A 15860-nucleotide genomic window follows, 5' to 3' on the forward strand; every position below is an offset into this window, starting at 1 on the left:
AATTTTCCAGAAAACCTCAGCCTAAGGCTTTGATCTAAATGCAGCTTTCCTGCTATCACTCAGCAATGGTCGGTGTCCAGGCCAGCTCCGTTCTAAATGTGGATAGCGTGCAGCCCACAAAGAGGGTGCCAAGAGGGCAGACGGAGCCAGGATCTCAGAGGTCCTGCAGCTGGGGCTCCTTCCTGTACAGGCTCTAACCTGGGTCCCCTGCCAGAGGTGGGGCTCCGTGCAGGCCTTGGGAAGGCGGTCATCCCGCCTCCAGGGGCCTTAGTGGCCGCGGAACCTGGTGAGCAAGGTTTGAAAATAGCCACTGTTCTGGGCAAAGGCCTGTGATGGATGAAGCAGCTCCTGATTCCTCATCCCTTAGAGGAGCACTCCTTACCCTTGGAACACCACTGTGTTTCCAGCACCCGAAGTCTAGATGTGAAAAGCCCAGGAAGAAGTGGAGACTTTGTAGTCTTCAAACTGTGCTTGACTACCCCAGTGGTCAAGTGACATAAGCCACCTGGGATGGCAGGAGGCAAGCAGGCAGGGCTCCTCCTTCAACCTGAAAGATATTTGGCCCATTCATCCCCCTCACTGGCTGTCTAATGTTTCAGGCTGTTTCTTCACTCCCTTGCAATCCCAGGTCTGTGCAGGATGGTATCTGGGGAACCAGACTCCTGGGATGCTTCTCTTGCGTTTTTCTCCAGAGCCAGGAGGCCAGAGCAGAAGGGTGTGGCTGAATATACCTGGGAGCTCTGGAGGGCCTGGCCGTGCAGGTGAGCTGGAGGCAGTGCTCAAAGAAATGGAGAAGACGTGTGCAGGTGGGTGGCCGGAATGCAAATATCTGATGGGCTGGGAGGGGCACTTTGAATGTGTCTGACTGCATTCTGAGCCTGGACATCCAAAAAGTACTCCATGAGTGGAACTGGGTTGTCATTACCAGAGAGTTCCAAATCAAGATCATTTGGGGGAGGCCAGAGTGCCCGAGTTATGAAGGGAACTGAGCCCTTCCATAGTATAGCCCTTTCAGGCTATATAGTGCTGAGCATGTGGTCAAACCCAAGGGCAACTTCATACTTAGTTTATCTTCTTTATACACACTGGGCAACAGGTCAAGTCTTTTCAATAATTTGCATTAGATTGTGCCCTCCTTGAATTTTATACATATATTTATTTAGCTGCACTGGGTCTTGGTTGTGGCACATGTGATCTTTGATCTTCCTTGCAGCATGTGGTTCCTTGCAGTTCTCTGACCAGGAATTGAGCCTGGACCCTCTGCACTGGGAGCTTGAGTCCTAGCCACTGGACCGCCAGGGAAGTCCCCGCTCCATTGAACTGAAAATTGCCTGGCTTCTGAGAGCTTCCTACTGACCCCACCATTGCCCCACCATGTACTAGCGAAACCATCTCTGTGCTTCACACACCTTTCCTTTCCACCTGCTCACTATCCATACCTATCACACTACCATGCTCAGAACAGTTAGTCCTACATCGCTGTGTCTCCCCAGTGGCTTCCTGACGAGGAGGACTCCATCTTACTTACATCCTCCCTCTTGTCCTCCAACATAGAGCAAGGCCAGATGTGTCAGAAATCAGATTATTGCCTCAAATCCCATGTAATTTGGGAGGCCCATATACCCAGAGCCATTAGAGACCTCTGCTCACCAAGGGCGGACATTTCTAGGTATTTCATCTTTGGAGTCTGGTTCAATACTACAAGGAATTTCAAATACTTTGGTTGCACATAAATTACAGTTCTCCAAAAGGGAATTTAGAGGGCAAATTACACAATGTGGGGCACATAAGGATCCATCCAGACTTGTGTGTAGGCCAGTGGCCCAAGGGGCAAGGTGAACACCAACCTCTGTCAGCCCCCAAGGTGGCTGCCTCTACACCACTCCTATCCACCATTTTGTTCATCATCAGCCTACAGTACCTTTGGTTTAACCAATTACATAAGTCACTATTCATTGAGTAAAGGAAGAACTCCTCTTTCTTCAAAACGGACCATTTACACATTCTCAGACAGTTTGCCTTGAGTCCTAGGACTTTGCTCTTCCCACAACATCTGGGGGTGGGGGTCACGTGGCCTCTCAGCCCCTCTCTCCATAGACCAGTGAGGCCTTCACTTGCCTTTCTTTTGGAGGCAGAGCCCTTGGTCCCTGCTGGTTTTCAATGACATCTCTCTGGACCTTGTGTCAAGAGATCAAACACCAGAATCAGAATACAGCTAGATCAGGACTTTTCAGAAGCTTTATAGCACATACTGCTTGATGGGCACGCTTGGACATGTATTCAGGAAACCAACCAAAGCTCCCAGGTTCTCTCTCTCCTCCCCACCCCACCTTGCCCTAGGTAGCAAAAGGTGAGTCAAAAATCTCTGGACCCTAAAGCACAGATTGTCTTCAGATGTTATCATTTCTAAGCAGCATGAAGACTAGTACAGCAGGAGGAAGCTTTTGTTACACTCCCCAGGCTGGAATAGTCCCTGTAAGCTCGGTTGTGTCCTATCTCTAATCTGGGTATGACTTTGAAACCTTCTCAAGAGCTCTTTAAGAAGCCCAGATAATATTCACTGTGCCTTATTTATTGCAAGATGTATTTACCTCCTCACAAAACTCCAGTTGATTAAACAGGTGTGAATTTTTCCAACATAAATCATGGTATTCTTTTCATTACCATGGTATTCAGTGAGTCCCTTCTCAGCAAGGCAGCTGTCCAGCACCCCCAGTGCCAGTTCATACATGGTCATATGATGCTGTCTTGGGGCAGACAGACAAAGTCACAGGACTTAATGCCAGTTCCTTACAACCACAAGGTCCCCTTGCACTATCATCAAAGCTCTTTCTGACTTGAAGTCAGCTGAGCAAGGAGTCACTGTGTGGTTAGAAAAATGTTACAAGATTTGTCTCCAGGTGGTCCTCGACTCCTCGCCTTGTACTCGGGCCAGCCAAATCAACCAAGGTCTGCCGTGACCCTTACCCTGGTCCTTCCACAGGATTGGGAGAGCTCTTCATGCAGCAAGCCTGACAAGCACCATTCCTTCCTGCCTATTCAGACGTGAAATAAGGGGGAAAAGGGTAACAGAAGGAAAAATAGCGCCCAAGATAAGTAGGCCCTTGTGGCAGACAAAGCCCTGTTCCAGCTCTTGTTTTTGCATTTCTTACCTGTCACCCCTTGGACAAGTCACCCAACTTATCCCTTTGACACACCTGCAAAATGGAAGGGTTTCTACTCTTCAAGATCCTGTGAGATCATGGCCATGGCCCAGCTTCAGTGTCAGGCACACAGGTTCATCCTGCCTCACTGCAGGTGAATTAACTGAAGTACAAAGGAATGACTTTTTTACAGTCAATGTGCTGTTTTTCTGTTCATTGCTGCTGCCAGAACTTGTTGCAAAGTATTCAGAACTCCAACAACAGAGTAAACACAATTTTTCCTTATACTTAAATGAGAAGTAAAAATGCTGGCTGAAAACTCAGCATTAAAAAAACTAAGATCATGGCATCTGGTCCCATCACTTCATGGCAAATTAGAAAAGGGGAAAGTACAAGCAGTGAGATTTTATTTTCTTGGACTCCAAAATCACTGTGGATAGTGACTTCAGCCATGGATGCTTGCTCCTTAGAAGGAAAGCTGACAAACCTAGACAGCATATTAGAAAGCAAAGACATTACTTTGCCGACAAAGGTCCATATAGTAAAAGCTATGGTTTTTTCAGTAGTTATGTACGGATGTAAGTAGGACCATAAAGAAGGCTGAGCGCTGAAGAATTGATCCTTTTGAACTGTGGTGTTGTAGAAGACTCTTGAGAGTCCCTTGGACTGCAAGGAGATCAACCCAGTCAATCCTAAAGGAAATCAACTCTTAATCAACGCTGAAGCTGATGCTCCAATACTTTGGCCCCCTGACTCAATGGACATGAGCATGAGCAAGCTCTGGGAGATGCAGAAGAGCAGGGAAGCCTGGTGTGCTGCAGTCCGTGGGGTCATAAAGAGTCGGACACAATTTAGTGACTGAACAATAACAACAAAAAGAGAGAAGTGAGAGCAGGGCCACTAAAGACTTTTAAAGTCAACTGCAGTCAGAGAGTTGAGATCCGAGGGTGTATTCAGAAAACCACCCGCTGACCATGACTATTTCTTTCTGGCCAACTTGGCACAAATTGCCCCATGCAGCAAGTCACCAAGAAGAGAGGGTTATGGGCAGCTTGAGGCTGTCGATTGTGAGGCAGAAAAGCAAATCCCAGGCAGTGGTAAATCTAAGAAATTCTATCTGGAATGCATTTTATATGTGCGTGTATTTTTTTTTCCCCTTGGCAGGAGACCTACCTTCCTAATTATGTTTCCCTTAGGCTATTATTAAAATTTGTCTGCGTTCCCCAAGCATACACCACTGCCAACAGGGAGAAGGCAGCCCTAAGTGACAGGGTTTTTGAAAATACACAAATGCACCTCTGTGTGTAGATACAACTCTGTTTATACTCACAAACACACAGGACTTCCAACTCTCTCTGGTAAGAAACACAGCAACACATAGTAGGGCAAGAAAGTTGTTGCAAAACTTCCCCGAAGTGCAGGGAACTTTGATTAAAGTCTATTAGACCACAAGCCCTTTATTTTCTTTAATGATTTTTATTTTTTTCTGGCTGTGCCAAAGAGGCATAATGGGATCTTAGTTCCCTGAAGAGGGACTGAACCCATGTCTCCCGTGTGGAGTCCCAACCACTGGACTGCCAGGGAAGTCCCAGACCATGAACCCTTTAGAAAAGCATCTTGGGTCATCACACATGTGCTGTTTCTTCAATTCTTTAACCATACCTTTCACCTTTTATCAGCATGAACCGGGCAGGATTGATGCATGAAAATCTTCTTCTTTCCAATGATCCTATACTTCCCCCCACCCCCAGAATTCATAATATTTCTTCAAGAAATATCAAAAGCAGAGTAAAACTGGGCATTTAATCCCACACATGGACCCTCAAGCTGAAAAATGAATTTTGGAATTTCTCTGATTACTTCTGAATTTAGAAGTCACTTCATACTCTGATGAGTAAAAACTTAATCTTACATGAAACTGAACTTGGACACGTGCATATCCTAATGATTCCCTGACCACTAGACAGATAATTCATGTGGTACCCCAGACAATCTAGTTACACATTTTCCTAACACTCTCATCTCCTTCCTGTGTGGTGGCTGATGCTATTTCAAGGCATTTGAGCTTGAGGAAACATTAAGAGTACTTTAATAGAATATGAGTCCACTCTAGGGCATGACATTTCCTTCTTGAACCATTTCCAAGCATTAACAGTGGTATTAATGTGCTGTGCTTTAAGAAGATCTATCCAATCGCTTTGCCCAAGGTCTTCTTTGCTGGTGATGATACGGAAACAAAGTGCCAAAAATGAACCTTAATGAAGCACAGAGAGCATCCTAATTGTGCACTCTGGGATTACAGCACTACAGGGCCAAACTGTTCCTCATCAATTCCATGTTTATTTCTTGAAAAATTACTCAGATTAATCTGGGCCAAAATGCAGTAAAAATCCAAATTGTGGTAGCACAGAGAAGCCATGCCTTTTGAACAGGAGTCCTTTAGGGTCTCCTCTTCCTCTCAATACTTTTTAAAGTTATGATAAACCTAAAAAAATATGAGATGATTGGGCATAATATTCTACCTTTCAGGTAAAGAGACAAAAAAGAAAAATCTCTATTCATATTTGCTTATATTTGTATAAAGGAACTTTGGAAGAAGATATATAGAAATAACTAATAAGTTTATCTAGGGTGTAGGGATAAGGAGCAGATGAAAGCAAGAACAAGATAGAAACTTTCACTCGTACTTCTGTAGTACAGGTTTTTGTTTTTAAACCTGGTCAATATACAACCTACTTAAAACCTCAATTAGACAACCATTTAATTACATGGCCATTAGCTTTACTGAAGGGCTTGAATTCCTGTATTACCATGTTATCTTTCAGGTATTTTTCACATATATAGAAGGATTTTTAAAAGAAAACAATCAGGAGTTTAAAGGTAGAAACTGAATTTTTAAAGTATATCATGGAATGCCAAATTACATTTTTCCTACTAAGTTCTAATTAGAAGATTATTCTCAGTGCTTTTTTAATTTCAAAAAGAAAGTTGTATTTGATAGCGTGGTCTTTGCTTGAGAGCAAGTGCACACACACACAGACGCTTCCTGTAGTAGATACTGTTATTAACACAACTGCCTTTGAGCTATGCAAACAGACATATTCTGCCAACACAAAAGGGGAAGTAGAATTTTGTGTAGCACCATCTATACCTATTTTTATTGTGGTTTTGTAATCACATACAGTAAGTTTCACTTTAAAGATTTAACTGTTAATTTTCGTAAAAAGTTATTTTTATACTGTTAGGCTTCTAACAGCCAGGAAACTAAAGTTCAAAAATGTAAGTCAATTGTTTGTACAGTTTTAGCAAAATAACAGGTGCTAATTACTAGTTTTGAAATAAAATACAATCTAAGAGTCGTAACATATTTCTTAAGGTACAGAGTGAGTGAAGTGTTTGAAAGTAACCAGTAATTAATTAATGACTTTGCAAAGCGCAAACTCTTCACATGCTATTAACTGAGGCTTTGGAAAAGTAAGGTCTCCTCACAAAGCTTTCCTTCTACCTCATATACTGAACTCTTAAGATTTTTAAAATATTCAACTTGCCTTTATTCCTGTTTTGGGGAGGGTGGAGGGTGTGAGCCTGCCAGCTGGTTGGAAGCCAACAGTTATCCAGTCAGACCTGAATGGAAAAATCTATGATTTGTTTATTTCATAGTTCAAGTTCAAAGGCAAGAGACAATTTAAATAATAAAAGAGTAACAGGAAAAATTGCAAAGAAAGAAAACAAATCATTTAGACTCCAGAAGAACCTTCAAGAATATTTAATTCGGAAAATGTTATTGGTTTTCGAGAACTTGACTGAAAGAAAACAGCTGGGCAGAGTTCAAGGTTTTAAATTAAAAACAATCTAACAAGGTCTATGGGGATAACTCTCTGAGCCACATTTTGGAGACCAGATTGATTTCTACCAAGTAAAAGTAATAGCAGTCTAAGCTAAAAAGGAAATTCCTCACAACTGAGGTAGTTACTAAGTATCAGCACATTTTCCAAGTTCTCACAAGGCAACTTAGCTATTTACAATCAATTTTTCCTCATACATAAATGGAGCGCCTTCTCAATTTTACGTCTTCTGTGATTTGTTTAAAAGAAACAAAACTTATACACATGAGCCAGAATATGCCTATTTTATTAACATCATGCTTTAATAAATAACTGGCTACTTCTAATAAAATTAAGCCTCTGTTTATAACAGCCCCAATATTCCATTTTGTCCATTCTGCAGAATTTGGTGTAAAAAGCTGAATGAAATGTAGACCCTGAGCTATCAAGTAATTACGTTTCAATATAAAAATAGAGAATTACTCTTATAACTGAAGATTGAACAGTAACACAAACAACCTCTCTGTGGGTTTCAGCTTTTGGGGAATTGGTTGGGATCTGAATGGCTGTCTAAAGCAAGAAGAGCCTTTGCAGAGTTTGATTCTTTCTGAAGACTTCTGGAACTCCTTTTAATGTGATTTGTTACATTCTCACAGTTTTATGAGCTGTCATTTGGTAAAGACACAAGGAAACAGCCCCAAAGGGGCCAAGGCAGTGGTTACTCTTTGGTCTGGGACAAGAGTCAATGGCCTTTGTCAGTTCACCTGCGTGGTTAAAGGTCACCCCGAAGATGTGTTCTTCTCAGTTTTACCTACTCCCATTCCTCCCTCCCCCCCCCAAACGCCCAACAACATGAGAAGAAAAATCTGGACACTCAGAGCTCCCCAACTGGGGTGCTTGGCTGATAGGGTAGCACACAGCTGTGAACCATGGCAAGACCTTTGGCTTTCAGATGGGGCAGGGCTGGGCAAGAAAAAGACTCAATAAGACACCTTAGAATCTTTTTTAAAAAACAAAACAAAACACTGGGATCCAAAACCAAATAAATGCAAATTACACATGCATGGACAAAAACTTTGCTTGAGTATTGATACTTACTGCCTGAACCCAGGCTGTACCCCAATTCTGGCTAGCCCCCCAGATGGCTATGACTGGGTTTGGAATCTGGAACAAGAGGGACCTAGTGAGATTGCTAGACACTTACTTCTGCTGGTGGGATATCAGTTCAAAGGGGTGGTCTATGGCCATACCACCCTCAACACACCTGATCTTGTCAAAGTGGGTCAAGTGTGGACACAAAGACCAGCACAGTGGCTTGCTAACTTGCCTCTATTAAGAAAAAAAAAAAACACCAAACCAAACCCACCCCCAAATTAAGTGAGATACCCTGGGATACCCTGAATGCCTTATATCTTTCAAGGGAGACCAAGAATCTTCTAGATGGATAAGCGGCTTCCAGAAATGGACTGATCTGTGATTGAAGTTTATACAACCCAACTCAACCAAAATGGGTAGTCTGCAGCCTCTTCCAGTCACCAGCTATAAATGAAGTATAACCTTCTTCTTGAATTGATGCCTGAACACAACCTGACAAGTGGCTTAGAAGCCCTCTTGTGCCTTCACATTGCAGAAAAAAAGAAATACAACACCTCCTCTTCTCTCCAGATAAGGCAACTAAAACAACAGGGATAGATGGCAATTTTACTGCTTGTTGGGCTTTTTCTTTTAATAAGATAACGTGATAAATAAAACCTGCTTCTGTACAGCTATTTAATATTTCAGAAATACGTACATGTTACATGCCAAGAAAGGACCCTGGTTTTCTTGTAAGAAACAAGGTGAGATCATATTGAAAGGAAAAAAAAAACCCCACAAACAGAAAGAAAACAAACAGAGTGATAAAAATCACAAATGCACAACTAACTACAGTTCTGTACCTACACTGTTAGCCACATTTAACATGATTCTGAGGAGGCCAGACTGACCTTACGTACAAGTCCCCTTCTCCCACAAAACTGAATGAAAAAACAAAGTCAGCATCTTTTAAACCAGTGGCCACATAGTAAAAACTGTACATTGTTGTCCATTCATTTAAAAAGCAAAGTCACTAGGATGGTATAAAAGTGATAACCAGTGCCTTTGTAACTGACGATGAACACTTGTTCTCTAAGGTTGAGAATTATCTCCACTCTCTCTGCATAACCAGGGATAAGATGCAGAAGGCAGTGAGGAGGTAGGGCCAGGCCCCAGCGGGGACCCCGGCGCTGCTGGCTTTATCATTGGCACTCTTCCCAGAGTGGTCAGTTGCATTATATTCAAACTCCGAAGGACACTGCTGAGACTCACATCCACTACCACTTCCTTCTCCACTGCTTTCGTCACCTATTTTTTGGGGGAAAAAAAGGGAATGTTTATTCTGCTCTTTCTCATCTCAAGGTGTACAAACAAACATATAACAATTTGTTCTTTAGAAGCACACATTCTTACTGATATCAAAGAAGTCCACATCATTCCCATTGTAAGCATTCTTCATCTTACTGGTCATAACTCGAAGAGCCATGACTTGACGAAGGATCAGTATGTCCGGTTTGCTGGTGTCAACCTGGACCTCTGGATTATTGCCCTGGTTGGCTAGACCATTTCCTGTCACAGCAAACAAGTACCTGCAATGAGAAATGACCTCGTTAAGAGGATCAGTAAAACAAAAGCTGCTGAAGATTGGCAAAGATTCTTGCTAGGTTCTAGTATTTGCCACTAGCAGTGAAAAATAATGACACTATTAGAACAACTCAATCCTTGATTGCAGCAGTAACGCTAACATAGAACCACAGGCACAAACCTTTGCCCTGAGACTCTCTGCAAGTAGCTGGGGGCCTTCCCGACACTTCTACGCCAATTCCTAAGAATGCCTAGAAATGTTCCATGTTGTTGCCACCTGCTTGTGAAAGGCTTCACAACGCCTTGATGAAACAACCGAGCAAACCTTCTCTGAAAGTTCCCCAGGCGTGTAGGGAGAAACACTTGCCCAATGATGGCTCACCTGCTTTTGCCTTTTCCATTCCAGCAGTCATCCTCATTGCCATTCCCTGCAGCCATCCTCTCATCGTTGCAGACATTGCTAGGAAGAGAGGACCAGAACTTCTTGGCCTGCTTCAATTTCTCCTTGACATCAGTAACCTCATTGAGAGAGAGAGGAAAAAAAAAAAAAAAAACCTCTGTAAAAACCCAAAACTACCTACAGACGTGCCTTCAGATCATGTCAAAAGTATCTCCAGAGTCTCTCTGTAGTCTGAAGAAAAAAATGCAGATTTTGACTTGGCCAAAAATTCGTTCAGGTTTTCCCACACCATTTTGTGGGAAAACCCGAACGACCTCACTGGTCGCCCCAGTACTTCTATGTAAAATGTATAAAATCACCAAAAGAATTAACAGGTGAAATGCAAGCTCTGAATTAAGTTGCCATTTAAAAAAAACAGCTGCCTAGTGCCTACACCCACTAATCACTCCTGTTCTTCATTAGAGCTACCATCTGGGGCCTACCAGGTCCCACGCCCCAGAGATACACTGGAAAAACACAGTATCTGCTTGCAGGGCTTTGATGACTCAGGATCCAGCCTATGAGTTAGCCTCACTGTGACATAAAAGGTAGGTGTTCAGATAAGCCTCAGAGCACCCCACTTTCTAGCTCTATGGATGAACTGTCTGAGCGAGGACATCAGAGAAGCAGGTTCACTGACATCCCTATGCAATTTGCTGGAAAAGTTTCACCTGAAAAGATCCCGTGCTTGGAATCCTCCAAATCAAACTATATTTTGAGCAAATGTTTTCAGTTTTTTGCCATTAAACACAGCCATTCCTGCCCCAGGGCTCACCAATCGGTCCAAACTGGTGCCAGCTGCTGTGGTGGGGCGCTCCTCGGGATGGAAGGGCCTGAAGCGGGCACTGAAGGTGCCTTCTGAGATGGAACGGGATATCCGACCAGCTGGGAGGGGCTTGGGGGGTCCGCATCCCTGGAAAACCTGCATGGGCATAAATGTGGCCACGTGAGGCATAGCAGGCTAGAGTGGGCCCCGCCTCTCCAATCCAGGACCTGCCTTCCTTACCTTCTGAGATACCTGCACACTGTTCTCCTGCATGTTCATAATAGCATCTGAAATCTTCACGTCGATGGGATCCATGACTGACTCAATGTTGAAAGGGCCCTCCAGCCTCTCGGCCACCATCAGCATAGCATCTAACATGAGGTTTGGGGTAGAACAATGCAGCAAAGTGAATCATTAGCTTGGCCTTGAGTGATCAGTCTGATTATTTTACGGTCTGTTTCCCTTGGTGGGGGGTGTTGGAGAGGGAGGCATGATCATCATTAATTCATGCTTTTGTATCTTTTTCTATGACACAAAACTGCATTCAGTCGCTATATACCACCCGCTCTCTAGAGTGGGAAACTGCCAGATGAAGACTTTATTCCCCAGCAAGAAAACACAATTGGGAACATTCTATTACACTGATAATTCATCCCTCCACGTATCAGTGGCTGTCACTGCATAGCTCTGACCTAGCTCCTGCCTGACACACCTAAGGCTGGGAGCAGAATAACATGCCGGCTCGCCCAGGGATTTCCACGACTCTTCCCATTTCATGTTCGATTTACAAGACTCAAAAACATAAATCAGCTCAAATCCTGGCATATCAATTCTTTTCTTTCATTTTTTAAATGAAACCCTTTCAGATGCTTGGGTACACAGTTAGACAATATAAATCAAAGTGTTCCTAGGAATTCTAGGCGCCTCCTTAGGAATTCTAAGGACTTTAGAAATAATGGCACTTTGTAAAATGCAATTTTTGTATTAAGATAAACTTCCAATTTCAAATACAAGGGTCCCGAGTTATTTTAAAGCAAAAAACATGTGCCACTTTTTATTCAAATGAAAAAAACAGAGACAAGGCACAAAATCTGTGTTTACAATGTGTTTTCACTAATTACTCAGCAAATCATTTCTACATTTTGGAAAAGTCTAGAATTTTTTAGGACATGTTGAATCTCTTAAAGAAAAACACCCCCTGTACTGGTTTTCTTGTCATCCATGGTTCTTGGGATTTAGTTAGTAGTTTTTCCTGATACTTATTGTGCAAAACTAGAAGAAACTGGAAAGGTCATCTCCAAATAAGAAAAAGAATGCCTCATTTATGGCAAGCAGTGAACTTTTCCATGCGCTCTTTCCCCTTAAAGGAGAGTTAGGCCCACATACTCCACAGCCTTCAGGTAGTCTAAGGACGGCTGCTGGAAAGAAGGGCAAGGTTCTAGAACAGAGTGTGTCCCTCTCAAAGCATAGGTCACAGCTGAACTTCTACCTAAGCTCGTAGGTGGTCAGCAACCTTTCACCTCCCCCAAGAACGAATGTGGCCCAACATTTTAAAGCTCGAGCTCATTTCTCTCAACCAGAATTCCAATGTCACAAACCACAAGTAGACTTCCGAGCAATGCACATTTGGGGGGAAAGTCATCATGAATGAAGTTTTAGGTCACGTTGTGGTAATCACCAAAACTGACACTCCCAACCTCTAAGGAAAGCCTGCCGGCATGAATATACCATTTTTCCAGGAGAGGAAAAATGCGTTTGATGTGCTAGTGAAAGGGGAGTCCTGTAAACAAGTGGAGCACAACCTAAACGTGTTCATCGTTGTCAAAGCATCAGCACCACCATGTCTGCAGAGCACAAACCCTCAGAGCCAAGAAGTCGCCAGCTCCAGAGAAAAATCCCAAATACAGAGGTTTACACAGGAAGGAAACAGTGCATCCCATCACTACTTATTTCCCTAGTGGTGAGGAAAGGCCAGATCACGAACGTGCTTGTGAAAGGGAACATAAACCCCGATTCTTCTGGCTGTTTGGCGTCTCTGTCAACTCCAGGCCGGCTGGCCATGCACAAGGGTCTGAGAAGGGAGTGGGGCTAGAATTGTCATACCAGCGCTGCGTGTGGTGTCGCTGAACAATGTGAGTGAGGCTGTGTTTTGCCCAGAGCCTGCAGCCCAGAAACCAAAGTCCCTGCTCAGTCCTGGGACAGGTCCTGCTAAGCCATCCACTGGGCGCCTCCATGATCTGATGATGTCAGATCCAGTGTCATTGCTTCTGATGAATCTAGGCTGCAGGTCTCCCTTTGGGGGACAGCTGACCAGCTCCTGCCTCCTGCCAGGAACTAGCTGATGGCCTAGCCAGCAATTCCACCCCCTTATACTAAATTCCCAATGGCAGCGACATGTGATGTGAATAAGGTTGGCTGGGAGTCAAATGAATGTTAGCACAATGGTAGTATATGACGGAGAGCAAGTTGCACCTACACATAATTTATGATTCTCCAGAAATTGACTTTTGTTGTGGGGGCACTATTTTTCAAAAAGAGGGTTTCCTATAACTGCTCAGAAACCAAGTCCAAGGTGTTTTAACTATTTGGATCCACCTTTATCAAGGTGGGTGACAGTTTAATAGGTGCAGTTCAAGAGAGAGAGGAGGGCATAGTGGAAAAGCAGATTTGAAAAACTCATCCTTAGTCTCTTTAAAGGTTCTAGTCCGACTGCAGCATTTCAGTGTTCATGACAGCTCCCTCCCACCCTGCAACAAAGCAGCCCCTTCTCACAAGAAAAAGTGATTCCTTTTGGTCTGGGCTGCTGATAATCATGATCCCACATCTTTAGCCTCACGACCAGACTGGATGAACAAAAGGCAGTTTTCCAACTTAACCCCATGATCTGATTAAAATAAGCAGGGGGAAAAAGCCCTTGACCATTCATTAACTGCAGTCATTTAAAGGAGGAAAAATTCCTTGTGAAGAAAAAAAAAAAACAACACTGAACTTATGGCACAGGCATGTAAATTGGGGCTGAATTCGACAACCACAGAGCAAATTAATTAAACCCTTGTGAAAATCCATGAAAAAGCACTGGAGATTAACAATGTCTGTTACTCTTGGCCTTTTATATCAGCTTATTAGAAATAAAGAATAAAATACCCATTAAAAATGCAGTTTAGATAGAATTATATTCCTCCTCCCTCCAAAAAAATATAATTTAAAATAAATGAGGAAAATGATTCTGAAATCCCACCAATTTCCGCTTGAGTTTGATTTTGTTTCTGAAGATATCAAATGTAATTTGTAAAACACACAGCAAGAATAGCAGCCATGGAAGTCCTCGATTTACAGTAAGTGGCTGAAGATGTAAATTAAGGAAGCCAGAGTATGGTTTTGATATGGACCTGCAAGCTCTTGGAAAAATATATAGAATTTGCTTTTTTAAATGTTTATTTTTACTAATTTATTTGGCTGCATAGGGTCTTAGTTGTGACATGTGGGATCTAGTTCTCCAATCAGGGATCAAACCCAGGGCCCCAGCATTAAAAGCTCAGAGTCTTAGCCACTGGACCACCAGGGGAGTCCCTAGAATTTGTATTTTAAGACAAATTTATGCTTATACTTTCTCCCAGACATGTCAGAATAACAGAATAATGTACATTATTCATGATGTGCCTGTAGAAAATTTAGCCAACCTAGATCACTGTGTGCAAGTGTTACTACTTTGCCCAGAGAACTAGTGCATTAGATGTTACAGGGAAAAGTGAAAAGGTAAACCATCTTGTTTCTTAAAAATGAATTAAGCAAAAGTGAATCGCAAACATGACATTTATGGGTAGAGGTGGGAAGGCGAGTAAAAAAGAAAGAAAAGAAAAAGTATATCAACTTTAATTTAGATTTGGACATATCTTCAAGTAACAATTTCTCCCATGGCTTCTTTCTGGGCATGATGTGCCACTGGTGTGTGTGTGTGTCTGGTCTTAGGCCTTCTCTTTCATGGGATTCTGCTTTTCTGTGTGTGGACTTTTTTCAGGTCTTCTAGCTTTGGACTATTTAGCCTACAATTGTGCTGTGATGTTTTAATATTCACATCTTTTTTTCCTTGTGTCAGTATTCTCAAGAATCTGTTGAAGCCAATTTATTGATGCACTTTCAGAGTTAATATAATTAGATCTCATGCAGACTAAAAAGCATTCCCCAGCTCAAATCCCCCTATTCCCCTCCCCACAAAAAACCCTCAGCAAATTGCATACCTGTGCCCTTGATGTGGACAAATAAGTGAAAAATAGGTGCTGACAAAGACACTCAAAATTTGCAATTATGCAAATGCAACTGGGGGATGGGAGGGAGTTTGTTTTGGGGTACTGATAGTCTGTGTGTGCAGCCACACAGATAGCAGCTTCAACCCCTGCCACTAACATTCCAGGATTCCCATATGCATTAAGCAGGCATCCAGGGAGTTGATGACTGGATATTTCAATTATCCCTAATTTGTCATTTCCCACAAATCATACTTAACCCTCTTGGAAACTGGCTAGGTCACTTCCATCACTGTCTGGGTTCTAGTAATAGGTTTTCTAGGTTTTAAGTTGTAGGTGAGAACACTGACCTCTGAAATTCTCAGGGCAAAAGTCCTTCCATTCTCACCAGAGCAGTCTATGGTTGTTAAATCCTCTATAGAAATATAACCGCTAAATTTCCACAGTCATATTACACTTGATCCAGATATCTAAGCGGTATCTGGCAGGTATGCAGAAGTTTCAGTTGCAATGTCACAAATACAACATTTGAAAAGCTCCTTCCACAGGTCAGTGATGGCTGCACTCCAGCGTTTACATGGATATGAGCCTATGATGTAGAACTAAAACTAATCTTTGGGGGAAAATGTCAAAAAGGCACTTTCTCATTACTGAAAATTGGTATTTGCTTGGTATCCACTGTCTTCAGAAATGCCACCATTAGTTCAAGGGAACATTTACTCGTAGAGTGGTAAGTACCATCAGAACTCCAGGAATCACTATTATAACGAACAGAAATTCCATCAC

The 15860-nt window shown here is 42.7% G+C and overlaps 1 protein-coding gene across 1 annotated transcript in view; it reads right to left on the reverse strand.

Annotated features, from left to right (window-relative positions):
* Positions 1 to 6894: 6894 nt before the first annotated feature.
* GPC4 (glypican 4) overlaps positions 6895 to 15860 on the reverse strand; it is a 107788-nt gene continuing 98822 nt past the window's right edge. The window contains exons 5-9 of the mRNA XM_043896045.1: positions 11071 to 11201; positions 10840 to 10986; positions 10008 to 10144; positions 9455 to 9630; positions 6895 to 9349 (exon numbers count right to left, since the gene is read on the reverse strand). Coding sequence (XP_043751980.1) covers positions 9147 to 9349; positions 9455 to 9630; positions 10008 to 10144; positions 10840 to 10986; positions 11071 to 11201 — 794 coding nt within the window. The 3' untranslated portion in view covers positions 6895 to 9146. The remainder of the gene's footprint in view (positions 9350 to 9454; positions 9631 to 10007; positions 10145 to 10839; positions 10987 to 11070; positions 11202 to 15860) is intronic.

Source organism: Cervus elaphus, chromosome X (assembly GCF_910594005.1).
Source record: "Cervus elaphus chromosome X, mCerEla1.1, whole genome shotgun sequence".
Taxonomy (NCBI): domain Eukaryota; kingdom Metazoa; phylum Chordata; class Mammalia; order Artiodactyla; family Cervidae; genus Cervus; species Cervus elaphus.